The sequence below is a fragment of the Centruroides sculpturatus genome, unplaced genomic scaffold (genome assembly GCF_000671375.1).
Source record: "Centruroides sculpturatus isolate CEXI.00-Female unplaced genomic scaffold, Cexi_2.0 scaffold1064, whole genome shotgun sequence".
Lineage (NCBI taxonomy): Eukaryota > Metazoa > Arthropoda > Arachnida > Scorpiones > Buthidae > Centruroides > Centruroides sculpturatus.
The window spans coordinates 228,042-254,080 of NW_019385564.1; the positions used below are offsets into that span (position 1 = coordinate 228,042).

General features: G+C 31.8%; 1 protein-coding gene across 8 annotated transcripts in view; it reads left to right on the plus strand.

Annotated features, from left to right (window-relative positions):
- The window catches only part of LOC111640160, an 88,461-nt gene that overhangs the window by 16,945 nt on the left and 45,477 nt on the right, over positions 1-26,039 (plus strand). For 6 of the 8 annotated variants that reach the window (XM_023386155.1, XM_023386157.1, XM_023386154.1 and 3 more), the window contains exons 2-5: positions 7,185-7,473; positions 13,088-13,306; positions 19,111-19,266; positions 23,857-24,012. In XM_023386155.1, coding sequence (XP_023241923.1) covers positions 7,204-7,473; positions 13,088-13,306; positions 19,111-19,266; positions 23,857-24,012 — 801 coding nt within the window. In that variant the 5' untranslated portion in view covers positions 7,185-7,203. Of the gene's footprint in view, positions 1-3,987; positions 4,063-7,184; positions 7,474-13,087; positions 13,307-19,110; positions 19,267-23,856; positions 24,013-26,039 lie in introns of those variants that run through there. The other 2 variants (XM_023386160.1, XM_023386161.1) reach the window with 2 other exon arrangements.

Below are 26,039 nucleotides of genomic sequence, written 5' to 3' on the forward strand. Positions count from 1 at the left end.
TGTTAACAGCGTAGCGAATGTCGTGTATGTTTATTTCAGCACAGGGCATACTTGGTATGTTATGCAAGTTTCTGTTCTCCTCCTTGATCCAGCCTGCATCAGCATTGTGTGTAACAGCATTGGACCAAAGAGAAAACCAATAAGTTGTGTCTTCTTCTGTTGGTGTGCCACTGTGCTGTATATCAGTGTTTGTTTTGGTACTGATTTGTCTGTAGAAAAGTTTTTCATTGTGAATAATTTATTTTGTTGATTTCGTAGTGTACATGTTTTGTATCGTTTGAGTCTACGTGCTTTGGCTGCAAGTTTTTGTTTTAGTGTATTGATGTATTCTGTAATGTTTGTGTTGTGATTTTCTTGAAAATGTTTTTGAGTTGTTTCTTTAATTTGGGTGTCATGTTGTTTTTAATGTATTGGTCAGCCTGCCTAATTGCTGTCTAATGTCATTTATTTGTGTTTCTATTCTTCTCTAGCATTCTGTATATGTATCCATATTCCATTTGCATAATAAATTACATGGCATTTGGCATATTGTACAGATACATGTAAATCTCAGATAATTCAAAACTTGATAATTCATAGTTGTGATTATTTCGTCTCTTGAATTTCAAACCAACAAGGCTTTCCTATATCTACAAAATTATTTGTAGATATAGGAAAGCCTTGCTTAGGAAATCAAATTAATTCATATACTGTAATTATAAAGTAAGATATTTTTAGAAATTTTATTTCAATTTTCACCAGTTAACTCAATCTTTTTCACAGTATATTCTCCAAATTAATATTATCCTGTTAGGTCTAATAGATAGCATTGATTTGGATGAAATATTGCAAAAAGAAAATAAATTAGTTCTGTGGAAGAAAGAGAGAAAGTATAAAAACTTTTATTAATTGTGAAGTAATGCATCTTAAAGAAATGTAAGTTCATAAATAATTAATATGATATTGGAAAAAGAAGATTTTTATTCTTAGTATACAGTAATACCTTGACTTACACTACCCAACTTACACGAACCTGAAGTTACGTGATTTTCAAATCTCGATTTGTCTTTTGTTTGAGTGCCACGCAACTCTTGATTACTCACTCCCCCCACACTATTGTTCAGCTTACATGTTCGGATGTGTCGCGCGGAATCGACACATAGCTACAATTTATTTTGTGTTATTTATTTCTGTGTTTATTATATCTACGAAGACTCGAGTGACTATGTGGTGATTTCTTGTAACCGTGAACGAATCAAAAGACGAGATAAGATTAACAAGAACATTTATTAACTTACATACATTCAACTTGGATTTTACACAAATTGCGAAATTATACCCCTACTTACACGGTTATCGCTCGGTCCCATTTATCGCGTAAGTTTGGGGTATTATTGTATATAACAATGTGTATTTTCAAGACAATGTCACATGCATCAGTGGGCTTTCTAGATATTCAGCTAGTGCCTGAGTTTTTGCTTTTAACATTCCAAGTCTTTTAAGATACCTCTTACACACTCTCTTTATAAAACTTATCAAATGTAACAAACAACCTTTAATATATCCAGCAAAATATAAAAAGTAACTGTCTTGAGTAAACTTCAGATTTAAACAAAATTACAGTAAGACCCTGCTTAACGTGGGGATATGTACTGTACCTAGACGACAAAGTGCTAAATGAAACAGTGTTAAACGAGGTCAAGGTCATTTTAATATAGAATAAATAGGGAAAGGGAGACATGCGATTGAAAATAAACAGATTTTACTATAATTTTAAATTATTTTTATATTAATTTGCATAATAATATATGTTAAAAAACAGATAAAAGCATGCACTCAGAAATGTAAAGTTCATTTTTTTAATAAAGGTCCTGGCTCTTCTGAAATTCTTGTTTTTTGCAATAAAGTCATGTAGTTTCATTTGTTGCTTTTTTTTCTTTCCTTAAGCAAATGTCAGTAGCAGGAGATCGCATCCAAAATGCCTTGTCTTGCTTTTGCACTCCTTTCAAAATCTGGATTATTCACTACAATTTGATCAATGATTTCAGTTATCATTACCAAACTTTTACTAAGGAAATCTGTAGAGAAATTTTTTAGGTTCTTCATTTTCAGAATCTGTATTTTCCAGTTCCATCCGAATTCCATATTCTGCCAGTTCTCGAAGGTTGTTGTTGGTAAGGCTCTTAACAGAAACCTGCAGTAACTTCTCAATTTCCTGCTCATCTACATCTCCTAGTCCTGCTGTATCGATTAGGTTGACCAAATTGTGAAGTTAACGATTAAGGATGCACCGATAAGCAAAATGGCCAAATACCAATTAATCGGCCGTGCATTATCGGCCGATACCGATTAGTGTTAATAATTTATTGCATTAATAGTGTGAGATCCTGGAGTTAATTATACAGTTAATTATAATGTGGAAAAAACCCATTTTTCTCCACCTGGTATTTCCATCTCCCTCAGGTCAGGTAAANTTTTATTTAAAGTTTAAACTTTATACAGTATTATATGTTATATTATACTAATAATATGTATCGCTACTCATCTTTACCACAACACCGGAGAATAGTAATATAACTCTTTCTAACCTGTTACCGGTGCGTCTACTAACTCTTAACGATCCAAAACGAACCAAAACTAACGTTTTCGAACTCTTATAACGGTTCTTCAGAAGAAGAACCGTTATAAGAGTTCGAAAATATGTATCGATGAAAGGAATAATGTGAATTGTAAAATTTTTTTAATATTCAGTTTGTCATGTAATAAATAATAAATATATAACAGAAATTTATTAGGTTTTATTACTAGCATTGTACATAACATTCTAACAAAAATACCAAAATGTAAAATTGGCCAATTATCGAAACCGATTAATCGGGGAAATGCGTCGATACTGATTAATTGGCTAAGTGGCCGATACGGCCGATTACCGATTACTTACCGATTAATCGGTGCATCCTTATTAACGATACAGTGATAGGCTCTTCTCATTGAGAATTCTTCGATACTTTCAACCATAACTTCTTCCACACTTTGTTCATGCAGTTATCAGTTAATTCTTACCAGGTGAAGTTGATATTGCCTATGGCATACATGATGTTATATTTTTTTCCAAAATTGTACCAAACAAACATATTTAAGGAAAGTACAGCACTGTGACGAATTGTCATCTTTTGCTGATTTGTTCATGTTTGGGAATAATCATATTATATAAAAATCAACAAAATGCCGCAATAATTTGAATCGGCGTTAATCAAGGCAGTGTTAAACGGGGTCTTACTGTATATAAGAATTTTACTTTAAGGCATGGAGACAATTTCTCAAGATAGTTGAAAAAAATTTTATTTATTTATTGCTGAATATTTGAACTTGCATATCCACTTTTACTTTCCCAGCTGTTATGTACTTATACATAATAAGGAAAAGTATTTGAATTGTGTTAAACTTGACCTGGATTTTTTGCAAACTTCCACATTTTGAGACATCCTGAACCCAAAAAGTAAAAACAGGAAAAAATTCTGTGGATGTGTGTGTTGGTGTCTATTTTGTTTAATATCTCAGGATATGGGGTAATGATTATGAAATGAAATTTGGCACTGTAAGTTGGTATATGAGAGGCATTGATGCTATTAAATTTTGGTAGTTAAAGGTCAAGGAGTGAGAAAATAGAGGGGTCACGTGTAACATCTTAAGAGTATTCTGACTTATGAAGATTTTACTCGTTATTAAAATTACCAATTTTTTATAAAATTCATCACTTCTGTCAAAATAAGCCTTTTGCCATTTTTTTATAATTAATAATATAAAAAGTTTTTATAAGAAAAATCTCATAATAGATGATGCCATGCAATTTTATTTATGATGATTAACCATATTAAAATTATTTTTTAAATAAAATCTCATAACTGCTGGGAAAGTTGTGCAATTCATTGCTGAATTTTTTTATTTCTATGCAACATCTAATCATATCAAATGTTTAATATTAAATATCACAGCTGTTATTAAAAAATGATTTTGTAATCAAGATAAGAAACTTACATAAAGATCAAAGTTAACCATATATATAGAATTTAATGCTCTTGTGTAAGTGTTTTTGAGTATGTTTTTATTAATTATTATTTTGTACATAAATTATGTATATTATACAATTATTTATTTTGGATGAAATTATATCTTAACTAACTTCTTGTTGACTATTCTATCATTTTTCATCTGCTCCTTTACTGTCCTTGGTTTGGTAACCTACACTTATTTCTCGCAGTTTTCTGGTGACACGACTGAACATCACTTGTGGGATACACCCAAACTTTCATATATTCTCTCTTATCCATTATTCCATTTGGTTTTGGTATATAAGTTTTACTGTCAGATGGCCTTTCTGACACCAACCCTCACCATTTACCAGACTTGGGACAAGCACCTAATGGGCTAGCTTGCCCCCTCTGTGGCTGGTATTTAAAATGACTCATTTTGTTTATTATTATTATTTTTATTTATTTTTTCCTCATAAAAAATTATTACTGTTTTCTTCTAATAATCATAACATTTTGACACTAGGTTTATCCCTGACAGATTAGGTCAGTTTGCCATCAACAGGCTGCTGGGGCTTAGGAAGAGGACTGAGCCTGTTGATTACATAAAATGATATTGATACCCAGTGACTAATTGGAATCATTAAAAACTAATCAAACAAGTAGTTGCTAAAAAATTTACATTAACTACAAAGTTTGTAGTTTTTACAAATAAGATAACAGTTTTTTTTTAATTTATAATAAAATTTCCTCATTTGTAGAGGTTTTTTAAACTCTTTCCACTCTATGGATACTAAGATGGCCTCTTTTAGCAAGCCCATAATGGGGCCAGGGACAACTTGTAACTTGTTAAGTCTCCAATACATTAAATTAATTAATTTAAAAAAAGAAATTAGTCTTAAATTTGTCTGAGAAATGATAATTAAATTGGAACCTGAAAATAAACTATCAATAAATATAGCTGAAGATCAAAATCAGTGAGTTGGTAACATTGATTCATAGTTTTATGTGACTTTTGAAGATGAGAACTTTTAATTCTTAGCTTTTGGTAAAAAATAAGTAGAAATTTAAAAAAAGTAAATAAAATGTATGAAAATCTGACATATTTTACATCCTTAACCCAAAAGAAAAATAAACTCTCATATTTATGAATTTAAAATCAAACAGAATGTTTGAAAAAATTTATACTTATTTGAAAAATAAAATAAGTAGATAGCCGTCCTTTATCATCCTAATATGCGTACCTGTCTTAATGTCTCACTGGCAAAATGTACTAAGTTATTTATTAATAATTAACAATGTATAAATAATGTTTCTAAATTATAATTATTAACTGGACAATTATTTGAAATGTATACCTAGTCTCTAAAATGAATAAAATTGTAAGTAAATAAATAAGAATAATATTACTAAAATAAAATTCCTAAAATAGAATGTAGCAGTGTATAATAATAATGACAATAAATTTAATTTGATATACAAATCATATGTCTTGTTTTTAACATTTCTGTAAATATTGTAAAAATTCTCATATTTACATTTGGATCCCAAACTAAAGATGTATAAGAATCATCTAAAACTATAGTCCTAAAAACACTATCATGTGTAAAAAGTTGACAAATAAACATCAGATGATGTGCTGAATCCGACTCACCACACTCACAGAGTGGAGAATCAACTAACCAAAAACCAAACAATTTCTCTCTATAATCACCATGACCCAACAAAATCTGCGTAACAAAATAATTAGGATTAACCCAGTGTGCCCCAAGCCTTTCTCTGACAGTGGGAAAGAATAAATATGTTAAACGACCGCGTGTATCACGTTGCCACCTATTATCCCATTCTTCAATTATTCTGTTTTTAACTTGATTAATTACCAATTGACATGCATACCTGGACGTTTCTGGCTGGTACTCAATAGTTCCAAAAACAAAAGATATCCCTGCTCTTATCAAATACTTTTAATATTCTAACTTAACAATTAAATCAATTGGCAATTCTCCAGCAATTACCTGTAAAGCAGGTATAGATACAGTTCGATATGCCCTGGTCACCATTAGGAACACTTTCTGTTGAGAAAACAAGTAGACAAAATAAGTATACAGTGTTGACTTATTCTGTAATGATATAGAATATAAAATATTAAAATTAGTTGTAGCATTTTTATGTTTCAATCTTAATTTTTTTTAGCCACGGCTAATCAAATAATTTCTATCAACATCGAGTACTTATAACTATTTTAGTAAGTTTATTGTGATTAATTGTAAATAAAATACTCAATAATATAAAAATTTAGATATTTTTATGTAGTGTAGTTATAGTGACCATATGTCCTTTATTTCACTGCTCTGTCCTTTAGATTTATTTTTTCTAAAATGGCCATTTTGTCCTTTATTTTTATAAATTGAAATAGTAAATTGAATATTGGTGCCCATACATGGCACCAGTATTTAATTTACAAATTTATTTTACACAATTTATAAATTTTACCAAACTTGCATTGATTATTTAATAGCTGGGGAAGCTCTTTTATGGAACCCCTCTGTTGGCAAGGAAGATTGAGGAACATGTTCTGTTTATTTCTGAACTTAAATATAAGTGATGGTAAACTATTTGATGAGGTTTTTTTGTATTAAAAGTTATGTTACCAGTGAAAGGATCTAAGAATGCTGACAAAACAGTGTAGCCAATGTAGATGGGTTGAAATTTTAAAATATTTTGCAGATGAGCACATATCTTTTACAACCATTTTAAAAATTGTTAAATTTTGCTTATATCTTCCTGGCTGTAATGCTTCCACTGAACAAGTATTTTCATTATTGAATAATACATGGACCAGTGAAAAATGCAATTAAAAATTGAAACATTAGAAGCAAGTGTTATATCAAGTGCAACTTTAAATGAATTGTATAGAGTTTTAAGAATTTTTTTAAAAATTTATTAAAAATTAAAACTTTTTTAAAATGTGATTGTTTAAAATGCTATGTACAGTTCATATATTTTATAATAAAGCTTTTAAGTTTTAGTGAAACAAATAAATGAAACCAGCTTTTTTTTATTATGAAACAATTTCTGATTTGTCCTTTATTTTCTACAAAAAAAATGGTCACCATAACAGCATAGTGTTTCATTTACATAAAAAAATTAATTCTCTCTTTATTTCTGTTTCAGGTTAAAATTTTAAAGAAACATGGCTAGAAATGAAAAGACACTTTTAACAAATTTAAAAGAAATCCTAAGAACAAAAGTGAAATTGACAGGAGAGGGAGAAAATGTTAAAGTTTTAGAAACTACTTTACCTCTGCTTATTAATCAAATGAAACTAGTATCACCTTTATTTAAATCTGTTTATAAACGAATTTATTATACTGGAAGTTATTATGATGGATTAAGAGTAAAAAATGCAACCGAGTTTGATTTAAACTTAGTTTTGGCATTTCCTAAAAATATGGATTTAGAGGTATGGATATTTATAAAATTATACATTATGATTTAAGCCATTACAGTTTAGTTTCTTTCTTTATGTTCAATTTTTGTAAATTTTATTTATCCAATAGATTCCAAACATGTCAACTTCAATACATGACTAGCAAAATATCTGTAGAAGTAAAACTAATTATTACTACAGATTAATTAATAAAAAGTAATAAATTAATCAACTAAGATTTCATATTTGACAATTTTTTTTTTAACTTTTATATAATTTCTGAAAGTACAATACATGCTAATAAATATTGTTCTGAAGATTCAAAAAAGGTAATTTCAATTAATGCCACATTTTGAACATCCTTAGGAACTTCAAATATATGTGAGGTTCCAGACTGAGTCCGAACACATTATTAATTGTACAATGTGTCATTTCAGCGGTAATAGTCGAGTTTTGAGCTATATGTAATTTTTTGTTATATAAAGAGTTGGCACCACTTTGGCAGAGGAAACTGTGTATAAAAGGAATTGTGGGTTGGTGGCAAAGGCTTTTTGGTTTTGTCTTGGTGTGAGACGAACATGTCTTGGTTGGCCAAAGGGACAGGCATTATATCAGGAAAATTGTACGAGCAAGTTTGTATAATTGTAAGTGACTGTGCATGTTTCCAGTAAAACCTTGTAAATTAATGTGTATATATACTTGGTGATGAGTTGAACTTGGGCGATAGCGATGTCACACTAGTTGAAGAGAAAGACAAGGGTTCTTTCTAATGGCACAAATTGTAAGGAATCTGAATTTCAACCTTGAAATCTGGGGTTTTTATAAGATCTTGTCCCCAAATTTCCTTCTCTGATTGGTTCCAACTCCCTCTCATCATTTCCTGATTAGTCTCTTCCTGTTTCCAGATGGAAATAAGACCAGTTCAGATCATGAGAAAAACCTGTCTTAGATGGTCAACCTGACACCATCCCTAGACTCTGACTGGGAGATGTTGATGGAACTAAGAAACCTGCACTTGTATTTTAGCTTATTATGTCCTTTTCTTGATATTTTAGAATGTTAACGATCGAATGCAGTGTTTTCTGTTTGTCAAACCTCCTCATTTTTTGATTCAGTTTACTTCAATCTTTTGTGTATAAGCTTCACTGTCAAAGTTCAAACTCTCCGGCTCAACACTGATCTATTGATTGACACGTGCCAGAGTTGCACTCAGGACTCACTTGTCAACTTTTGCATCACATTTATTTTCATTACAATTTCTTTTTCTCTTTTATCATGTTTGTTGTGGGACTCACAATACTCCGTATCGAGATAATTGTGAATGTGAAAGATTACCATGTGGAATGAAGACAAAGGAATTCTACTTTAACACTAAGTTTATTTACAGAATGACGTTGATATATATATATCAACGTCATTCTGTAAATAAACTTAGTGTTAAAGTAGAATTCCTTTGTCTTCATTCCACATGGTAATCTTTCACATTCACAATTATCTCGATACGGAGTATTGTGAGTCCCACAACAAACATGATAAAAGAGAAAAAGAAATTGTAATGAAAATAAATGTGATGCAAAAGTTGACAAGTGAGTCCTGAGTGCAACTCTGGCACGTGTCAATCAATAGATCAGTGTTGAGCCGGAGAGTTTGAACTTTGACAGTGAAGCTTATACACAAAAGATTGAAGTAAACTGAATCAAAAAATGAGGAGGTTTGACAAACAGAAAACACTGCATTCGATCGTTAACATTCTAAAATATCAAGAAAAGGACATAATAAGCTAAAATACAAGTGCAGGTTTCTTAGTTCCATCAACATCTCCCAGTCAGAGTCTAGGGATGGTGTCAGGTTGACCATCTAAGACAGGTTTTTCTCATGATCTGAACTGGTCTTATTTCCATCTGGAAACAGGAAGAGACTAATCAGGAAATGATGAGAGGGAGTTGGAACCAATCAGAGAAGGAAATTTGGGGACAAGATCTTATAAAAACCCCAGATTTCAAGGTTGAAATTCAGATTCCTTACAATTTGTGCCATTAGAAAGAACCCTTGTCTTTCTCTTCAACTAGTGTGACATCGCTATCGCCCAAGTTCAACTCATCACCAAGTATATATACACATTAATTTACAAGGTTTTACTGGAAACATGCACAGTCACTTACAATTATACAAACTTGCTCGTACAATTTTCCTGATATAATGCCTGTCCCTTTGGCCAACCAAGACATGTTCGTCTCACACCAAGACAAAACCAAAAAGCCTTTGCCACCAACCCACAATTCCTTTTATACACAGTTTCCTCTGCCAAAGTGGTGCCAACTCTTTATATAACAAAAAATTACATATAGCTCAAAACTCGACTATTACCGCTGAAATGACACATTGTACAATTAATAATGTGTTCGGACTCAGTCTGGAACCTCACATATATTTGAAGTTCCTAAGGATGTTCAAAATGTGGCATTAATTGAAATTACCTTTTTTGAATCTTCAGAACAATATTTATTAGCATGTATTGTACTTTCAGAAATTATATAAAAGTTAAAAAAAAAATTGTCAAATATGAAATCTTAGTTGATTAATTTATTACTTTTTATTAATTAATCTGTAGTAATAATTAGTTTTACTTCTACAGATATTTTGCTAGTCATGTATTGAAGTTGACATGTTTGGAATCTATTGGATAAATAAAATTTACAAAAATTGAACATAAAGAAAGAAACTAAACTGTAATGGCTTAAATCATAATGTATAATTTTATAAATATCCATACCTCTAAATCCATATTTTTAGGAAATGCCAAAACTAAGTTTAAATCAAACTCGGTTGCATTTTTTACTCTTAATCCATCATAATAACTTCCAGTATAATAAATTCGTTTATAAACAGATTTAAATAAAGGTGATACTAGTTTCATTTGATTAATAAGCAGAGGTAAAGTAGTTTCTAAAACTTTAACATTTTCTCCCTCTCCTGTCAATTTCACTTTTGTTCTTAGGATTTCTTTTAAATTTGTTAAAAGTGTCTTTTCATTTCTAGCCATGTTTCTTTAAAATTTTAACCTGAAACAGAAATAAAGAGAGAATTAATTTTTTTATGTAAATGAAACACTATGCTGTTATGGTGACCATTTTTTTTGTAGAAAATAAAGGACAAATCAGAAATTGTTTCATAATAAAAAAAAGCTGGTTTCATTTATTTGTTTCACTAAAACTTAAAAGCTTTATTATAAAATATATGAACTGTACATAGCATTTTAAACAATCACATTTTAAAAAAGTTTTAATTTTTAATAAATTTTTAAAAAAATTCTTAAAACTCTATACAATTCATTTAAAGTTGCACTTGATATAACACTTGCTTCTAATGTTTCAATTTTTAATTGCATTTTTCACTGGTCCATGTATTATTCAATAATGAAAATACTTGTTCAGTGGAAGCATTACAGCCAGGAAGATATAAGCAAAATTTAACAATTTTTAAAATGGTTGTAAAAGATATGTGCTCATCTGCAAAATATTTTAAAATTTCAACCCATCTACATTGGCTACACTGTTTTGTCAGCATTCTTAGATCCTTTCACTGGTAACATAACTTTTAATACAAAAAAACCTCATCAAATAGTTTACCATCACTTATATTTAAGTTCAGAAATAAACAGAACATGTTCCTCAATCTTCCTTGCCAACAGAGGGGTTCCATAAAAGAGCTTCCCCAGCTATTAAATAATCAATGCAAGTTTGGTAAAATTTATAAATTGTGTAAAATAAATTTGTAAATTAAATACTGGTGCCATGTATGGGCACCAATATTCAATTTACTATTTCAATTTATAAAAATAAAGGACAAAATGGCCATTTTAGAAAAAATAAATCTAAAGGACAGAGCAGTGAAATAAAGGACATATGGTCACTATAACTACACTACATAAAAATATCTAAATTTTTATATTATTGAGTATTTTATTTACAATTAATCACAATAAACTTACTAAAATAGTTATAAGTACTCGATGTTGATAGAAATTATTTGATTAGCCGTGGCTAAAAAAAATTAAGATTGAAACATAAAAATGCTACAACTAATTTTAATATTTTATATTCTATATCATTACAGAATAAGTCAACACTGTATACTTATTTTGTCTACTTGTTTTCTCAACAGAAAGTGTTCCTAATGGTGACCAGGGCATATCGAACTGTATCTATACCTGCTTTACAGGTAATTGCTGGAGAATTGCCAATTGATTTAATTGTTAAGTTAGAATATTAAAAGTATTTGATAAGAGCAGGGATATCTTTTGTTTTTGGAACTATTGAGTACCAGCCAGAAACGTCCAGGTATGCATGTCAATTGGTAATTAATCAAGTTAAAAACAGAATAATTGAAGAATGGGATAATAGGTGGCAACGTGATACACGCGGTCGTTTAACATATTTATTCTTTCCCACTGTCAGAGAAAGGCTTGGGGCACACTGGGTTAATCCTAATTATTTTGTTACGCAGATTTTGTTGGGTCATGGTGATTATAGAGAGAAATTGTTTGGTTTTTGGTTAGTTGATTCTCCACTCTGTGAGTGTGGTGAGTCGGATTCAGCACATCATCTGATGTTTATTTGTCAACTTTTTACACATGATAGTGTTTTTAGGACTATAGTTTTAGATGATTCTTATACATCTTTAGTTTGGGATCCAAATGTAAATATGAGAATTTTTACAATATTTACAGAAATGTTAAAAACAAGACATATGATTTGTATATCAAATTAAATTTATTGTCATTATTATTATACACTGCTACATTCTATTTTAGGAATTTTATTTTAGTAATATTATTCTTATTTATTTACTTACAATTTTATTCATTTTAGAGACTAGGTATACATTTCAAATAATTGTCCAGTTAATAATTATAATTTAGAAACATTATTTATACATTGTTAATTATTAATAAATAACTTAGTACATTTTGCCAGTGAGACATTAAGACAGGTACNATGGAGTTGTGGAGGGGACAGTCATTCACAGCAATATAACAGAGAATAAATAAAGTACATATATTAAGGTATAAGTATAAATAAAAGTACAGTTATAATAAGAAAAATAAAAATATTGTAACTATGTTCTTCACAAATTACTTGGGTAATTAATTAAATACAAATGAAACCTTTTATCCAGTAACAGCACTTCAACGAAAACACAAACATTTTTGGCCTTCACCAAGGCCTGCCTCAGGATTTTTAATGAAACCAAATTTCCAAAGTCGAATGTCAGAACAATGATGTTTGAAAATCGCTATTTTAAAATTTCGAATATCTCATCACGTGAGGCAAATTTATATGGTTGTTTGACTAAAACATGTGATCCATACCAATTTTTTAAGCTGTACATATCATATAAGATGAAATTATTATGGGTTAACTTTGCTCAACTTTTTCATACGTGTAAAGTACTTCCATGCATGTGCCGCCGTATTGCAGTCCTTAAAGTTAATACAATTGCCGGTTCTTATAACTCATTATATAAATACAAATCTTTTATATAAAATTTTATTCCTTTTTTATTAAATAGTAAAAAATTTAAAATTAAATTTTTGTAATTACTGTAAAGGTAAATTTTCTCATATTAATTTTTCTTCTTCTTATAGATAAGAACTACTAATTCTCCTCCCTCCTTCTGTACATGTAAGCTGAAAAATAAAGAAAGTTTGAGAAAGCAACAAAATTTTGAATTTATCAGTAAAATTTTAAAAGAATTTTTTTATGAAAAAACTGATTTCTTTTTACCAAATAACATCAGAAAGTGGCTTCAAGGAGTTCTTGATTCTGCACTTCGTTCATTTATACCAAGTGGTGATGTAGAAGAGGTATTTCATTTAGATTATTAATATATTTAATTCTGTAATCTAAATTAATATGAGGGCAGGCTGAAAAGTAATGCATACATGCTTGTAGAGCATAAACAAAATGATTTTCAGAAGCGTGCCAGGTGGCATATGGAAGTAACATTCTCCCTCTATGTGCATGCCCAGTTTGAGGTTGTTGCATTCATTTAGTATATTTTGAGAAGCGGAAATATGGAGACATGTTCTGGTGCTATGTCAACATGAGTTAAACAGCGTGCTGTTATCGAATTTTTAACTGCTGAAATAATTACATTTAAAGTCTGTTTATGGTGACAATGCTGTTGATAGGTCTATTGTAAATTGATGGATAATAAAATTTCATGGTTGCGAGCCTGGAAAAACCATAATTGTTGATGAAACATGCAGTGGAAGTCCAATCACTGCCATAGACAATTATCGTTGCACCTTGTTGCAATGTTTAATTCTTCTCAGTACGTACAGACTCTAAAACACCTCTGACGTTGAGTTTGACATGTTAGAGGTAGCCTGGCACCAATAATCTTGCAACATGACAATGCTCGTCCACACACTTTGCGTGCAACTGGAGAGGCTCTGCGAAACCTGAAGTTTGAACCGATTCCACACCCTCCTTATTCCCCCGATCTAGCGCCTTGTGAGTTTTATTTGTTTCCTGTACTTGAGAGATCTCAAGGGTAATCATTACACCTTAGATGATGAGGTGAAGGCAGCTGTCGAGTCCTGGATTCGAGAAAAGTCTGAAGAATTTTTCAGTGACGGAATGAAAAAAACTTGTTACACGTTGGGAGAAATGTGTTAGTTATCATTAAGGCTATGTTGAAAAATAAATATATGATTTTGAAGCTTAAGAAATGTACTTTAATGTACTTTTTGCCCGATCTTGCTATTTGTTTTTATTCGTGTTCTACAAGCATGTGTGCATTGCTTTTCAGCCTGCCTCGTACTTTAATTTGATTTCAGTTTTCAGGAATACACTAATAATTTTTCTTTTGTAAATGTAATGAGGGCTTAACCCTTACTATATTCACACAAGGTGTAGTTTAGTTTCTGAACATTCAGTTTTAAGATGATTATTAGAAAATTAAAATAATGCTAAGATTAATTTATTTTCAAAATACTGACATTTTAAAATTATATATTATAAATCTTAAATTTTTCTTTCTATATAATTTCTTATTAGAATACAGTTCTAGAATTTATTTAATATTTATTAAAAAATTCATCATTATAGAAGTAATTTTATTTAAACTTTAAGGATTATGTATATTATTGAAACAGTGAACAGAATAGACTTATCAAGGGAGCCTCTGACAATAACTAACTACATCAATGATGCTGGAATGAGACACATTAACATTTGGCACACTCATGATTTTCAGTCATATTTAATGACCTTTATCAAGAATAAATGGAAAAAGCAGAAAAAATCAAACTCCGAACTTTGAGAAAATTTGAATTAACGATACAAGCATTTTGGAACATTTTTTAAAAGGATATTTTATGGGAATAAAGAGCGCCATCTCTACATGAAGGCTGTCATTATATAACCACAGTAGCTATTAGAACGTTAAAAATATGACATTCAAGATATAAAATAACAGTAAAAATAAAAATAAAAAATACAAACAGACATAAAATATCAAACATAAACAATGTGTTGAGCAAATACATTAACTTAAGGGTTAATTAATGCCCTTAAATCCCTCAAAGAAAGGCTGTCAGAACACCAGAGAAACATAAGAAGCGAACAGCCATGCACAGTGCTGGTGACTTATGTCTTAACTGACCCCCAAGAGGTCAAAGCTGGATGGGACCAAGCTAGATTGATACAAATAGTTTGCAACAAAAAGCACCTCCGGTACGCTGAAGCCTGGCATATCTGCAAAATCAGCCAAAGAGGATTAGCTATCAACTTCCGAGATGCAAGCAAAGTATCGGCAGCCTGGCGATCAAGCATATTATAAGTGTCAAGAATGATGGTAAAGCGGAAATTTATTTAAGGGCAGAACCCTTAAGTTAATGTATTTGCTCAACACATTGTTTATGTTTGATATTTTATGTCTGTTTGTAATTTTTATTTTTACTGTTATTTTATATCTTGAATATCATATTTTTTATGTTCTAATAGCTACTGTGGTTATATAATGACAGCCTTTATGTAGGTAGAGATGGTGCTCTTTATTCTTGTAAAACAGTGTTTTTCAACCTGTGGGTCGCAAACCCCAGGGGGGTCGCGGGTAAAAGAAAAAGACAAGTGTTTGTAGGCCCTACACTACAATAAAATAAACTACAATTTCAGTGAGAAGGCTGTGCCTGTTTATTTTACACTGTAAAATAAACCTGAAAAACCAATTGTACTGTAAAATTTACAGTACAATTTACAGAAAAACCAATTGTACTGTAAAATTTACAGTACAATTGGTTTTTCAGGTTTGATTTTTTTGTTTGATTTTTTTCTGTTTTTTCCATTTATTCTTGATACAGGTCATTAAATATGACCAAAAATGTTAGAATTTAATAAATACAGCTGCATATTTAAAAGGTTTTCTTGAGTGTGTTTAGTGGACAAGGGGCTGTTTATGGTTAGCACTATATGCTCACCAAGTTTTGTTCTAATCAGAGATCCAAATGTCTGGCCATCTCCTTGTTAGACAAATGGCTTATAGAGCGGTTTAATTAACAAGATTTTGTCAGATATACTGAATATGTATTATAATACTCAATATGAAAAACCAATTGTACTGTAAAATTTACAGTACAATTGGTTTTTCGATCGATATTTAGCTCTCAACAGAAAGAAAATTAAATACATAGTTTTTAAAATCACTGATATAGTTTTAATATGGCCCTGAGGGGGGTCACCAAAATTTTTTAACTTGTAAAGGAGTCGCTTATTCATGAAGGTTGAAAAACACTGCCATAGAATATCCTTTTAAAAAATGTTCCAAAACGCTTGTATCATTAATTCGAATTTTCTCAGAGTTTGGAGTTTGATTTTTTTCTGTTTTTTCCATTTATTCTTGATACAGGTCATTAAATATGACCAAAAATGTTAGAATTTAATAAATACAGCTGCATATTTAAAAGGTTTTCTTGAGTGTGTTTAGTGGACAAGGAGCTGTTTATGGTTAGCACTATATGCTCACCAAGTTTTGTTCTAATCAGAGATCCAAATGTCTGACCATCTCCTTGTTAGACAAATGGCTTATAGAGCGGTTTAATTAACAAGATTTTGTCAGATATACTGAATATGTATAATATCAAATATTAACACTGGGCTGAAACTTTGCCATTTGTGACATTTGCTATAACATTTCACAAGATACAAGATAGTTATTCACTGTTCTTTCTGGTTCATGGTCATCATGCTACAGTTCCTACTGATCTTATATACAACCTACATTTCCAGAGAATTTTGAGGATTAGTCTGCTTTTCTCAGTGCAAAAGTTCTCAGAAGCTTGAAATCTGCATGAATACATACTTGATGGTTAAGCATTATGACGAGTGATATGATGCTCCTCATTAACTTAATTACTGACATGTGAATTATTGTGGATCTACACCTTTACTTGTAGGCTGGGACTATATGAGAAAACTGTTTTGTCAGTATTTTGGTTCTTATAGTATGTTTCACTGGAGCTCTAAGGTTACCTATGAAGTCTACAACAGCTAGAATTTGTGGTCTACAACAGCTTTTGAATTTGTGTATGTAATCTGCATAAAACTTTATTTTCTTCTCATGACTGGACTTTGAAATCCCCAGTAGTGACATCATAAAAAAGAGGAAGTGCTACTATGAATTTGTGCATTCTAAAATTCAGCATACTGTTCAAGAACAGCTCATGCCAGTATCTCATTTCTGGACTGAGATTTGTTTAATTCTCTTTTAGTTTTCTGTTTTATTTTTAGAAGTTGTAACATCTTTTTATTTAATTTTTGAGTTGTGTGTGTGAAGAAACCACTGTCTTTATTCTTTCTCTTTGTGACAATATATTTGTTAAATAATTTTAAAAAGTTGTTCTTAGTTGTTTCAAATAGTATTTGAAAATATATCTAGTAAAACTTACCAAACCTCAAATCAAGGCATCTTTTTTTTATTTTAATTTGAAATATTTTTGATAATTTAACATCTCATTACCAGCAATCTCAAACATTCTAACAGAACAACAGATTTTCAATCATTTTAAAATCCTAAAAGTATTTAAATTTGTTGGAATGGAGAAAAACAAAACAAACAAGTTTAAATAATTCTATGATTTAAAATGTTTGAAAATCTGTTGTTTGATTAAGACATTTGAAATCACTGAGGATGAGAAGTTGAATTTTCAAAAATGTTTCAAATTAAATGAAAACTATGACTAAATCCATGGCATCTTCATTTATTGCTAAAAATCAAAGACAGCTGTATTTTTCATTTTGGACTAGACTTCTGGAATTTTTATAAATTTAAGTGATAAATATATAATACTTCTTTAGTTTCCATTATCAGTTTTTGTTTTCAAGGCATTTCAAACCCAAACTTTACAGGAGCATAAGTTAAATTTCATTGAGTTTTATGTAATGATAAGATTTTAACTGTTGTGTCTTTTTTATTCTATTTTGAAATGCCTCACAGGAATAACAGAACAATAATATATCTTATATCTAGACAGATGACCATCAAGTTAATCAAAACTTAGTGAAGTGGATTAAACTGGCCATAGACACTTAAAAATAGAAAAATTAATTTTACTGGAAATTTTTGTAAATCAGTTCTTATTCACAGTATTAACTAGGTACTTTCTAGGAAAAGGAAACTGAGCTTCACAGTTTAGATTTTCCTGTTTTGGCTTGACACAAAAACACAAATGTGGTGATGTGCTTCTAATGTCCTATCTACAGCAGTTTAAAACCAACAGGTATGTGGAGACATGATGCCCATTGTCATAGCCAACAAAAACTTCATGAAATATTTGAAACACATATATGCAGCCAACAGCCTACCAACTCCAGTGACCAGTTAAAACATGCACATGAGTGGATGCAGGACATAAATATGTGAGTTTTGAAAAGTTAACTGTATCATGACATTGTGTATGTTAAATGTCCATGGTAAAGATCAAAATGAAACATTGTTGTAGAGATGTAAATTGACAGCAGTCATAAACTCAATTGATGTATAGTGCATGGTGAGCTTACAACTGGTAACTCACCCATAGAATTTACATGGAGAAATTTGACATGGAATATCTCAACCCTTAGATCAAATTTCAAAATTCCAGCTTTGTCACATCAACCTTTCAAAGTTGTACGTATTTGTAAAAAATCATGTTTAATGGTTATACAATCCCTTTGAACTTTGATCACAGACAAACCACTTCCTGATTTACAAAGAGCTCTACTTACATTCTGCTCAAAAATGATGGATCAAGTTGGATGAAAAATAATAATTGATACATCAAATGCCAGTAAACACAAACCTTAAGTGTATATAAAAATTTTATTCTAATTTATTCTTTCTACATTCCTTTAAATACATGATAAAAATACAGTTAAACCCTGTTTCATACGAAGTTGAAGGGACTAAAAATTGGAATTTTGTGTTAATGAGGTTTGTATTAACCAAACTCATTAACATTGAAATGCCTTTACTTGTTGACAGGACTATAAATCTACTTAACATTAACGTGGACTTTGCACAAACTAATAACGTTACAGGGTTTAACTATTTTTGTATTTAATTTTTTAAATATTATATTTTAATTCAAAAAATTTATATGTTAATACAATATTTCATTTCTAATAGATAAGAAAATCTTGCAGTGGACCAGCGTTAACAATTTATATTAAAACAAAGAATGGAACTCAGTTAGATGTAGATCTTGTTCCTGTATTGGAATTCAAATACCCAGATTGGCCTGATGGTGCTAAGAAAAGTTTTAAAACATCAATTCCAGATGATGTATGTGCTTATTTTTTGTTTTAAGATTTTTAAATAATAATAATAATCTATTTTAATTCAAAAATATTCAAATTTTACCTAATAGATATTGTAATTTAGAGTAAAAACATTAGAGTAAAAATTTGAATATTTTTAAAAACTGAAATTTAGAGTAAAAACATAGCATACACAAAAAACCAAAAATCCAGCAAAAGAAACGTAAAATATAATGGAATCGATAGTTTATCATTAAATTTTATATTTCTTTTGCTGGATTTTTGGTTTTTTGCATGTGTTATGCTTTAGATTTACCTGCATCAGTTCTATATAAGGTGCATCCAAAAAGTTTATGGAATGAAAATTATTTTAAAAACATTAAAAACTGGACAACCCCTGGTGTTTTACCTTTTAACATCACTTTATAAAAGTTATAAGTAATTTATTTTGGCAGTTTTTCTTTTTTATGTAATCTTCTCTTCTTTGCATTTCTCAGCCATGTTTTTACCGTATCTTCCACTTATGCCCTTGACACACCATCTATAGCTTTCATAACAGCATCTGTCATTGAAAATATGTTAATTTATATACAATGCAAAATGAAATTCAAGACTCTTAAAACAATTTTACTGAGAAAATCATAGGCAAAATTATAACTGAATGATTAAACAGAGCATACAAATATAAGTACAGTAATACCTCGACTTACGCTACCCCGACTTACGCGAACCCAAAGTTACGCGATTTTCAAATCTCATTGATTTGTCTTTTGTTTGAGCGCCACGCAACTCTTGATTACTCACTCCCCCTACACTATTGTTTAGCTTACATATTCGGACGTGTTGCGCGAAATTGACACATAACTACAATTTATTTTGTGTTATTTATTTCTGTGTTTGTTATATTTACGGAGACTCGAGAAACTCTATGTGGTGATTTCTTGTAACCGTGAACGAATCAAAAGACAAGATAAGATTAACGAGAGCATTTATTAGCTTACATACATCTGACTTGGATTTTACACAAATTGCGAAATTATACCCCGACTTACGCGAATTTGACTTAAGCGGTTATCGCTCGGTCCCACCTATCGCGTAAGTTTGGGGTATTACTGTATATGTTGATAAGTTTAAATTTTTTTTTTAATAATGCACTGAACAAAAGTTTACAAGTATAATAAAATGATGATAATCACATAATAATAATAATCCCCCCCGAGGTGTGCCACCTTGCCATGGTGGGGCTTATCTGCTCCTAGGAGATTGATTGCTGTGCTGGCAGTAGTTTACTACCAGTAAGTTCAACCAAGCCAGAGAGGTCTCAGCTGAGGAGTTGTACTAAGTGCACCCAACCTATTAACACTATGGAGAAACAAATGAAAACCAAGTCTATACTGGCTCGGTCGTCTCCCAGGATAAAAAGGACTGCGGCGGATGTTGCTGATTCTGAGCATCCGTTGTTAAGTGGGCTACAGAGTCAGAATACAAATGAACAACCACGGAAGCAGCAGAAATACACAATGTCAGAGAACCGTGCAGTTATACAATGCTACTATGCATCAGAACCTCAGAAATGTGGTTACCAAAACAGAATGCACCAACTGTGGAAACAAGAATACCCTGATTCACAATAACTGAACTTCGACTTGCTGATCAGAGAAGATTTATTGTCAGAACTAAGGTGTTCAGTGAACTTGGAACTTGAAGAGATTCAGAGGCTCAGTGAGACTGCTGGACAGAAATTCTCACATCTGACAGTGGCAGAAACTCCGATGATATTTGGAGCATCAGAACACACCGAACCAGAAGTAAATGCGAACCCTTTACAACAAATTGAAGGACAGGTAGCTGAGACACTGGATGAACACCCAGGAACTTTAACAACAAGGCAACAAGAGCTTAAGGATAAAATCATGGCTCATGCTGCATTAAATGCAGTAAGAAAGTGCCTTCCACCTTTGAAAATAATACCTAAAAAATACCTGGCTCCTATCATGAAGGACATGAATACATTACTTTCTACTATCCAAATAACATCCATTGAGCAGACAAATCAGATGGCTTACAGTATTGCAGTGGCAGTAACAGAGGAGTTGGGGCTCTTAAAACTAATGCAGCCAACAAGAAAGTCAAACCAAAAACCAAAGTGGAAGATCAGGTTGGAATTGAAAATCAAAAATCTGTGATCGGATGTGAGTAATTTGAAAAATATGAAAGAAAAGAAACTGAAGAATGCTAAAACCAAGCAATACTTGGTTAGAAAGCATTGGCTGAACACTCGGAAAATTGAGGAGGCTTTGGAAATTGTAAAAGAACAAATTGTAGCAACAGCGAGGAAAATCAAAAGATATGAGGCCAGGATCATCCAGTACAGGCAAAATCAACTATTTCAGACAGACCAAAGATGGTTTTACCAACGTCTGAGTAAACCAAGAGATAGAATAGCTGAACAGCCTGAGAAAGCAGCAACAATTGAGTTTTGGAGAGAACTCTGGAAAAATGAGAAGAATTATAACAAAAATGCTGGATGGATAAAGGAGTTCGAAGTAAGATTATTAAAGAACAAAATGCAACAGATGGAAATAACAACTGCAATGATTAATAGGCGATTAAAAAAAGTTAAGAATTGGACTTCACCTAGCAATGATCAGATGCATTAAATACTTGACCTCTCTGCATAAAATAATGGCTCAGCAATTCAACGAGATGTTGCAAAACGGAAACATCAAAGAATGGTTAGCAGTTGGAAGAACATATTTGATACAAAAAGATCCAGTAAAGGGAATAGTGCCAGGAAACTATAGACCAATCACTTGTTTGCCCACTATGTTTAAATTGTTGACCGGAATCATTGCTGATAGGATTCAAGATTATCTTAAAGAGAATGATATTGTGCCAGATGAACAGAAAGGTAACAAATGGAAAAGTAGAGGCACAAAAGATCAGCTTTTAATTGACAAAATGATACTGGACAACTGTAAAAGCCAAAGAACTAATTTACACATGACGTGGATTGACTACAAAAAAGCTTTTGACTTACTTCCACATAGTTGGGTAATTAAGTGTTTAGATACTATTGGGGTTTGCAAAAAGGTTGGCAACTTCGTTGCAAACATGATGCGATATTGGAAGACTGAACTATTTGTTGGAAATTAAGCTATGGATTGGTCAATATTAAGCGAGGGATCTTTCAGGGAGATTCCTTGTCGCCATTGCTCTTCATCATTGCCATGATACCTCTGTCAATAATCTTACGACAAACATTCTGTAATGTGTGTGTTGTGATGTTCGTGTTTTGTATGTGTTTTGATTTTCTTGAAAATGTTTCTGAGTTGTTTCTTTAATTTGGGTGTTATGTTGTTTTTAGTGTATTGTGTCAGCCTGCCTAATTGCTGTCTAATGTCATTTATTTGTGTTTCTATTCTTCTCTGCCAGGCAGGCTTGTGATAGGATTGTGTTTTGTGTCTGTCTGTCTGTGATTGTATTTTCAGTCCATGGTGTGTTACTACTGTGACTGCCCCGGCATAAACTAATGTATGAATGTCTGAGAGTGTAGAAATTGAATGAATGTAGTTTGGTAGTAAGTGAGTGTTTACATAATTTAGTGTTTTTCCTACTACCTTTGACGTGTTGATTTTCGGTATTCGTGGTCTTTGTGTGGGATCTGTACCTGTATATTTAGTGAGTGTTTCCTGAAATATAAGTGAGAGTGTATTAACTAATTCTATGTCTACGTTATCAGTGATGGATGGGGAAGTGCCTGCAGTATCATTAGTGGTACTTGTTGTGTGTGTGCTGTAATCAGTGCTTGTTGCTGGATTATCCTGACAGGTTACGTGATCTTCATTAATGTTAAATGTTTCTGTCTGTTGATGTATTTGATCAGCAACCTGTTGTTTGATAAGTTCAAGTGTTGTTTGTGGGATAAGGTTGTTGTGTATAATTGTTCGTTTTTGATCAACAACCCTTTGTTCGGTGACAGTGAGGTGAGGATATTGTTGTGTGAATATGTGGTGTAGTTGTTGTCTGTATGCTGTCATGTTTGTTTCGAGTCTTGTGATGGTGTAGTAAGTGCGGATGATAAACTCGTTCATTTCTGTTGTCCATTTCATCCGTTGGCGTGGTTTTCCAGCCTTTGTGGTCTGTGGATGCATTGCCACAGAAACACCAAGGCTAGGTTGGTTCCTTACATCTGTTGAGGGCATTGCAGTAGCCATACTTGGGCCAGTGCTGCTTTTGCCACCGGTAACCAAGGGAGTCTGGAGCCTATTTTTCGAACGTGAGCCTCTGCCTAACCCACGAATGCAGACCTTGTTCACCCGGGCGACATCCGAGCCGGTATCATAGTTAGATCTGGTTACTTCCATGATAATTATCTCCACATAATGTGGGTGTGTGGTCACTCTTAGCTTCATTTCTCCCCATAGACCTTACTGGCATGGGTGTCCCTACCAGGAGCTTGTGCTCCAGCCTGCATTGCCCTATGGTTCAGTAAAATTACTGGGCTCTCCCACCACGACCAGGTGGTGACCACGGGAGAGTTATTATTATTATTATTATTATTATTATTATCATTATCACACTGTACATATGTATTAATATATTAATTTTTCAGGAAAAATATTGGTTTATTGTTCCTAAACCACCACAGGAAAATTCCATTAAACCATGTCAAAATTATTCTTATCAATGGAGATTCCACTTTCCTGGAGTAGAGAAACACTTATTACATAACAAAGGCTGTGTGAAGCCTATAATTAAATTGTTAAAGGTAATTTTTAATTAAAAGTTATATTAATTTCAAAAATTTATTGATAAATAAATACAGTGGTACCTCGGTATACGTCTGCTTTAGAATACGTCCAATTCGGAATACGTCCTGTTTGGACGAAACAAATTTTGCTCAGTATATGACTTTTGTTCGGTATACAACTTAATTCCATTATATGCGCCATCTATGAACAAGTAGAACTATCGGTGTACTAGATTAGACTAGATGTTCGCGGTGCCACAGTTTATTACTTTGTTAAATTTTTCCTGATTTTAATTTTTAAGTAAAATTTTATTATTTTTATTAATCATGAATTGCAAAAAGGCAAATGAGAAGCAACAGAAAACCAAAAAATGACTAGAATCACAATGGAACTGAAAAAAGAGATTGTTGAGAAATATGAAGGTGGCACGCGTGTTCGAGATTTTAACTGTTGCATATCGCATTCTGAGAATGACGATATTGACAATCGTGAAAAATAAAAACATTATTAAATCTGCTATCATTGCAAAAGGGGTTAAATCAATTTCTAAACAGAGATCAAAGACATTAGATCATGTTGAGAAAATGCTTTTGCTTTGGATAACTGAAAAAGTGTGCTGGAGACATCGTATCAGAAGCAATTATTCGCGAGAAAGCTAAAAAGATACATGCTGATCTCACGAAAAATCAAGCAGAAACTAGCCAGGAAAGCGAGGTGTTTCAAGCCAGCCACTTTTTATACATGAGAATGGATTAATCATTTTTATGTTACTTCTTATGGGAAAGGTTGGTTTGGTATACGTCCTATTCGGTATAAGTCCAAACATCAGGAACGGATTAAGGTCGTATACCGAGGTTCCACTATATTTGTAAATATTTCCTGATAATATAACAGTACTTCCTGATGTAGCCCAAATTTGGCTGATTTTCGCAGACTTATCACAACTTCTAGATTAACTAATGAAATGGAGTCAGAGATCAAGTTCTGAAATATACACTTTTGTTAGTATTGGAAATGCATTTTGGACTTTCATCAGGAAGCATTAACCCTGGCAATGATTAATAGGCGATTAAAAAAAGTTAAGAATTGGACTTCACCTAGCAATGATCAGATGCATTAAATACTTGACCTCTCTGCATAAAATAATGGCTCAGCAATTCAACGAGATGTTGCAAAACGGAAACATCAAAGAATGGTTAGCAGTTGGAAGAACATATTTGATACAAAAAGATCCAGTAAAGGGAATAGTGCCAGGAAACTATAGACCAATCACTTGTTTGCCCACTATGTTTAAATTGTTGACTGGGATCATTGCTGATAGGATTCAAGATTATCTTAAAGAGAATGATATTGTGCCAGATGAACAGAAAGGTAACAAATGGAAAAGTAGAGGCACAAAAGATCAGCTTTTAATTGACAAAATGATACTGGACAACTGTAAAAGCCAAAGAACTAATTTACACATGACGTGGATTGACTACAAAAAAGCTTTTGACTTACTTCCACATAGTTGGGTAATTAAGTGTTTAGATACTATTGGGGTTTGCAAAAAGGTTGGCAACTTCGTTGCAAACATGATGCGATATTGGAAGACTGAACTATTTGTTGGAAATTAAGCTATGGATTGGTCAATATTAAGCGAGGGATCTTTCAGGGAGATTCCTTGTCGCCATTGCTCTTCATCATTGCCATGATACCTCTGTCAATAATCTTACGACAAACATTCTGTAATGTGTGTGTTGTGATGTTCGTGTTTTGTATGTGTTTTGATTTTCTTGAAAATGTTTCTGAGTTGTTTCTTTAATTTGGGTGTTATGTTGTTTTTAGTGTATTGTGTCAGCCTGCCTAATTGCTGTCTAATGTCATTTATTTGTGTTTCTATTCTTCTCTGCCAGGCAGGCTTGTGATAGGATTGTGTTTTGTGTCTGTCTGTCTGTGATTGTATTTTCAGTCCATGGTGTGTTACTACTGTGACTGCCCCGGCATAAACTAATGTATGAATGTCTGAGAGTGTAGAAATTGAATGAATGTAGTTTGGTAGTAA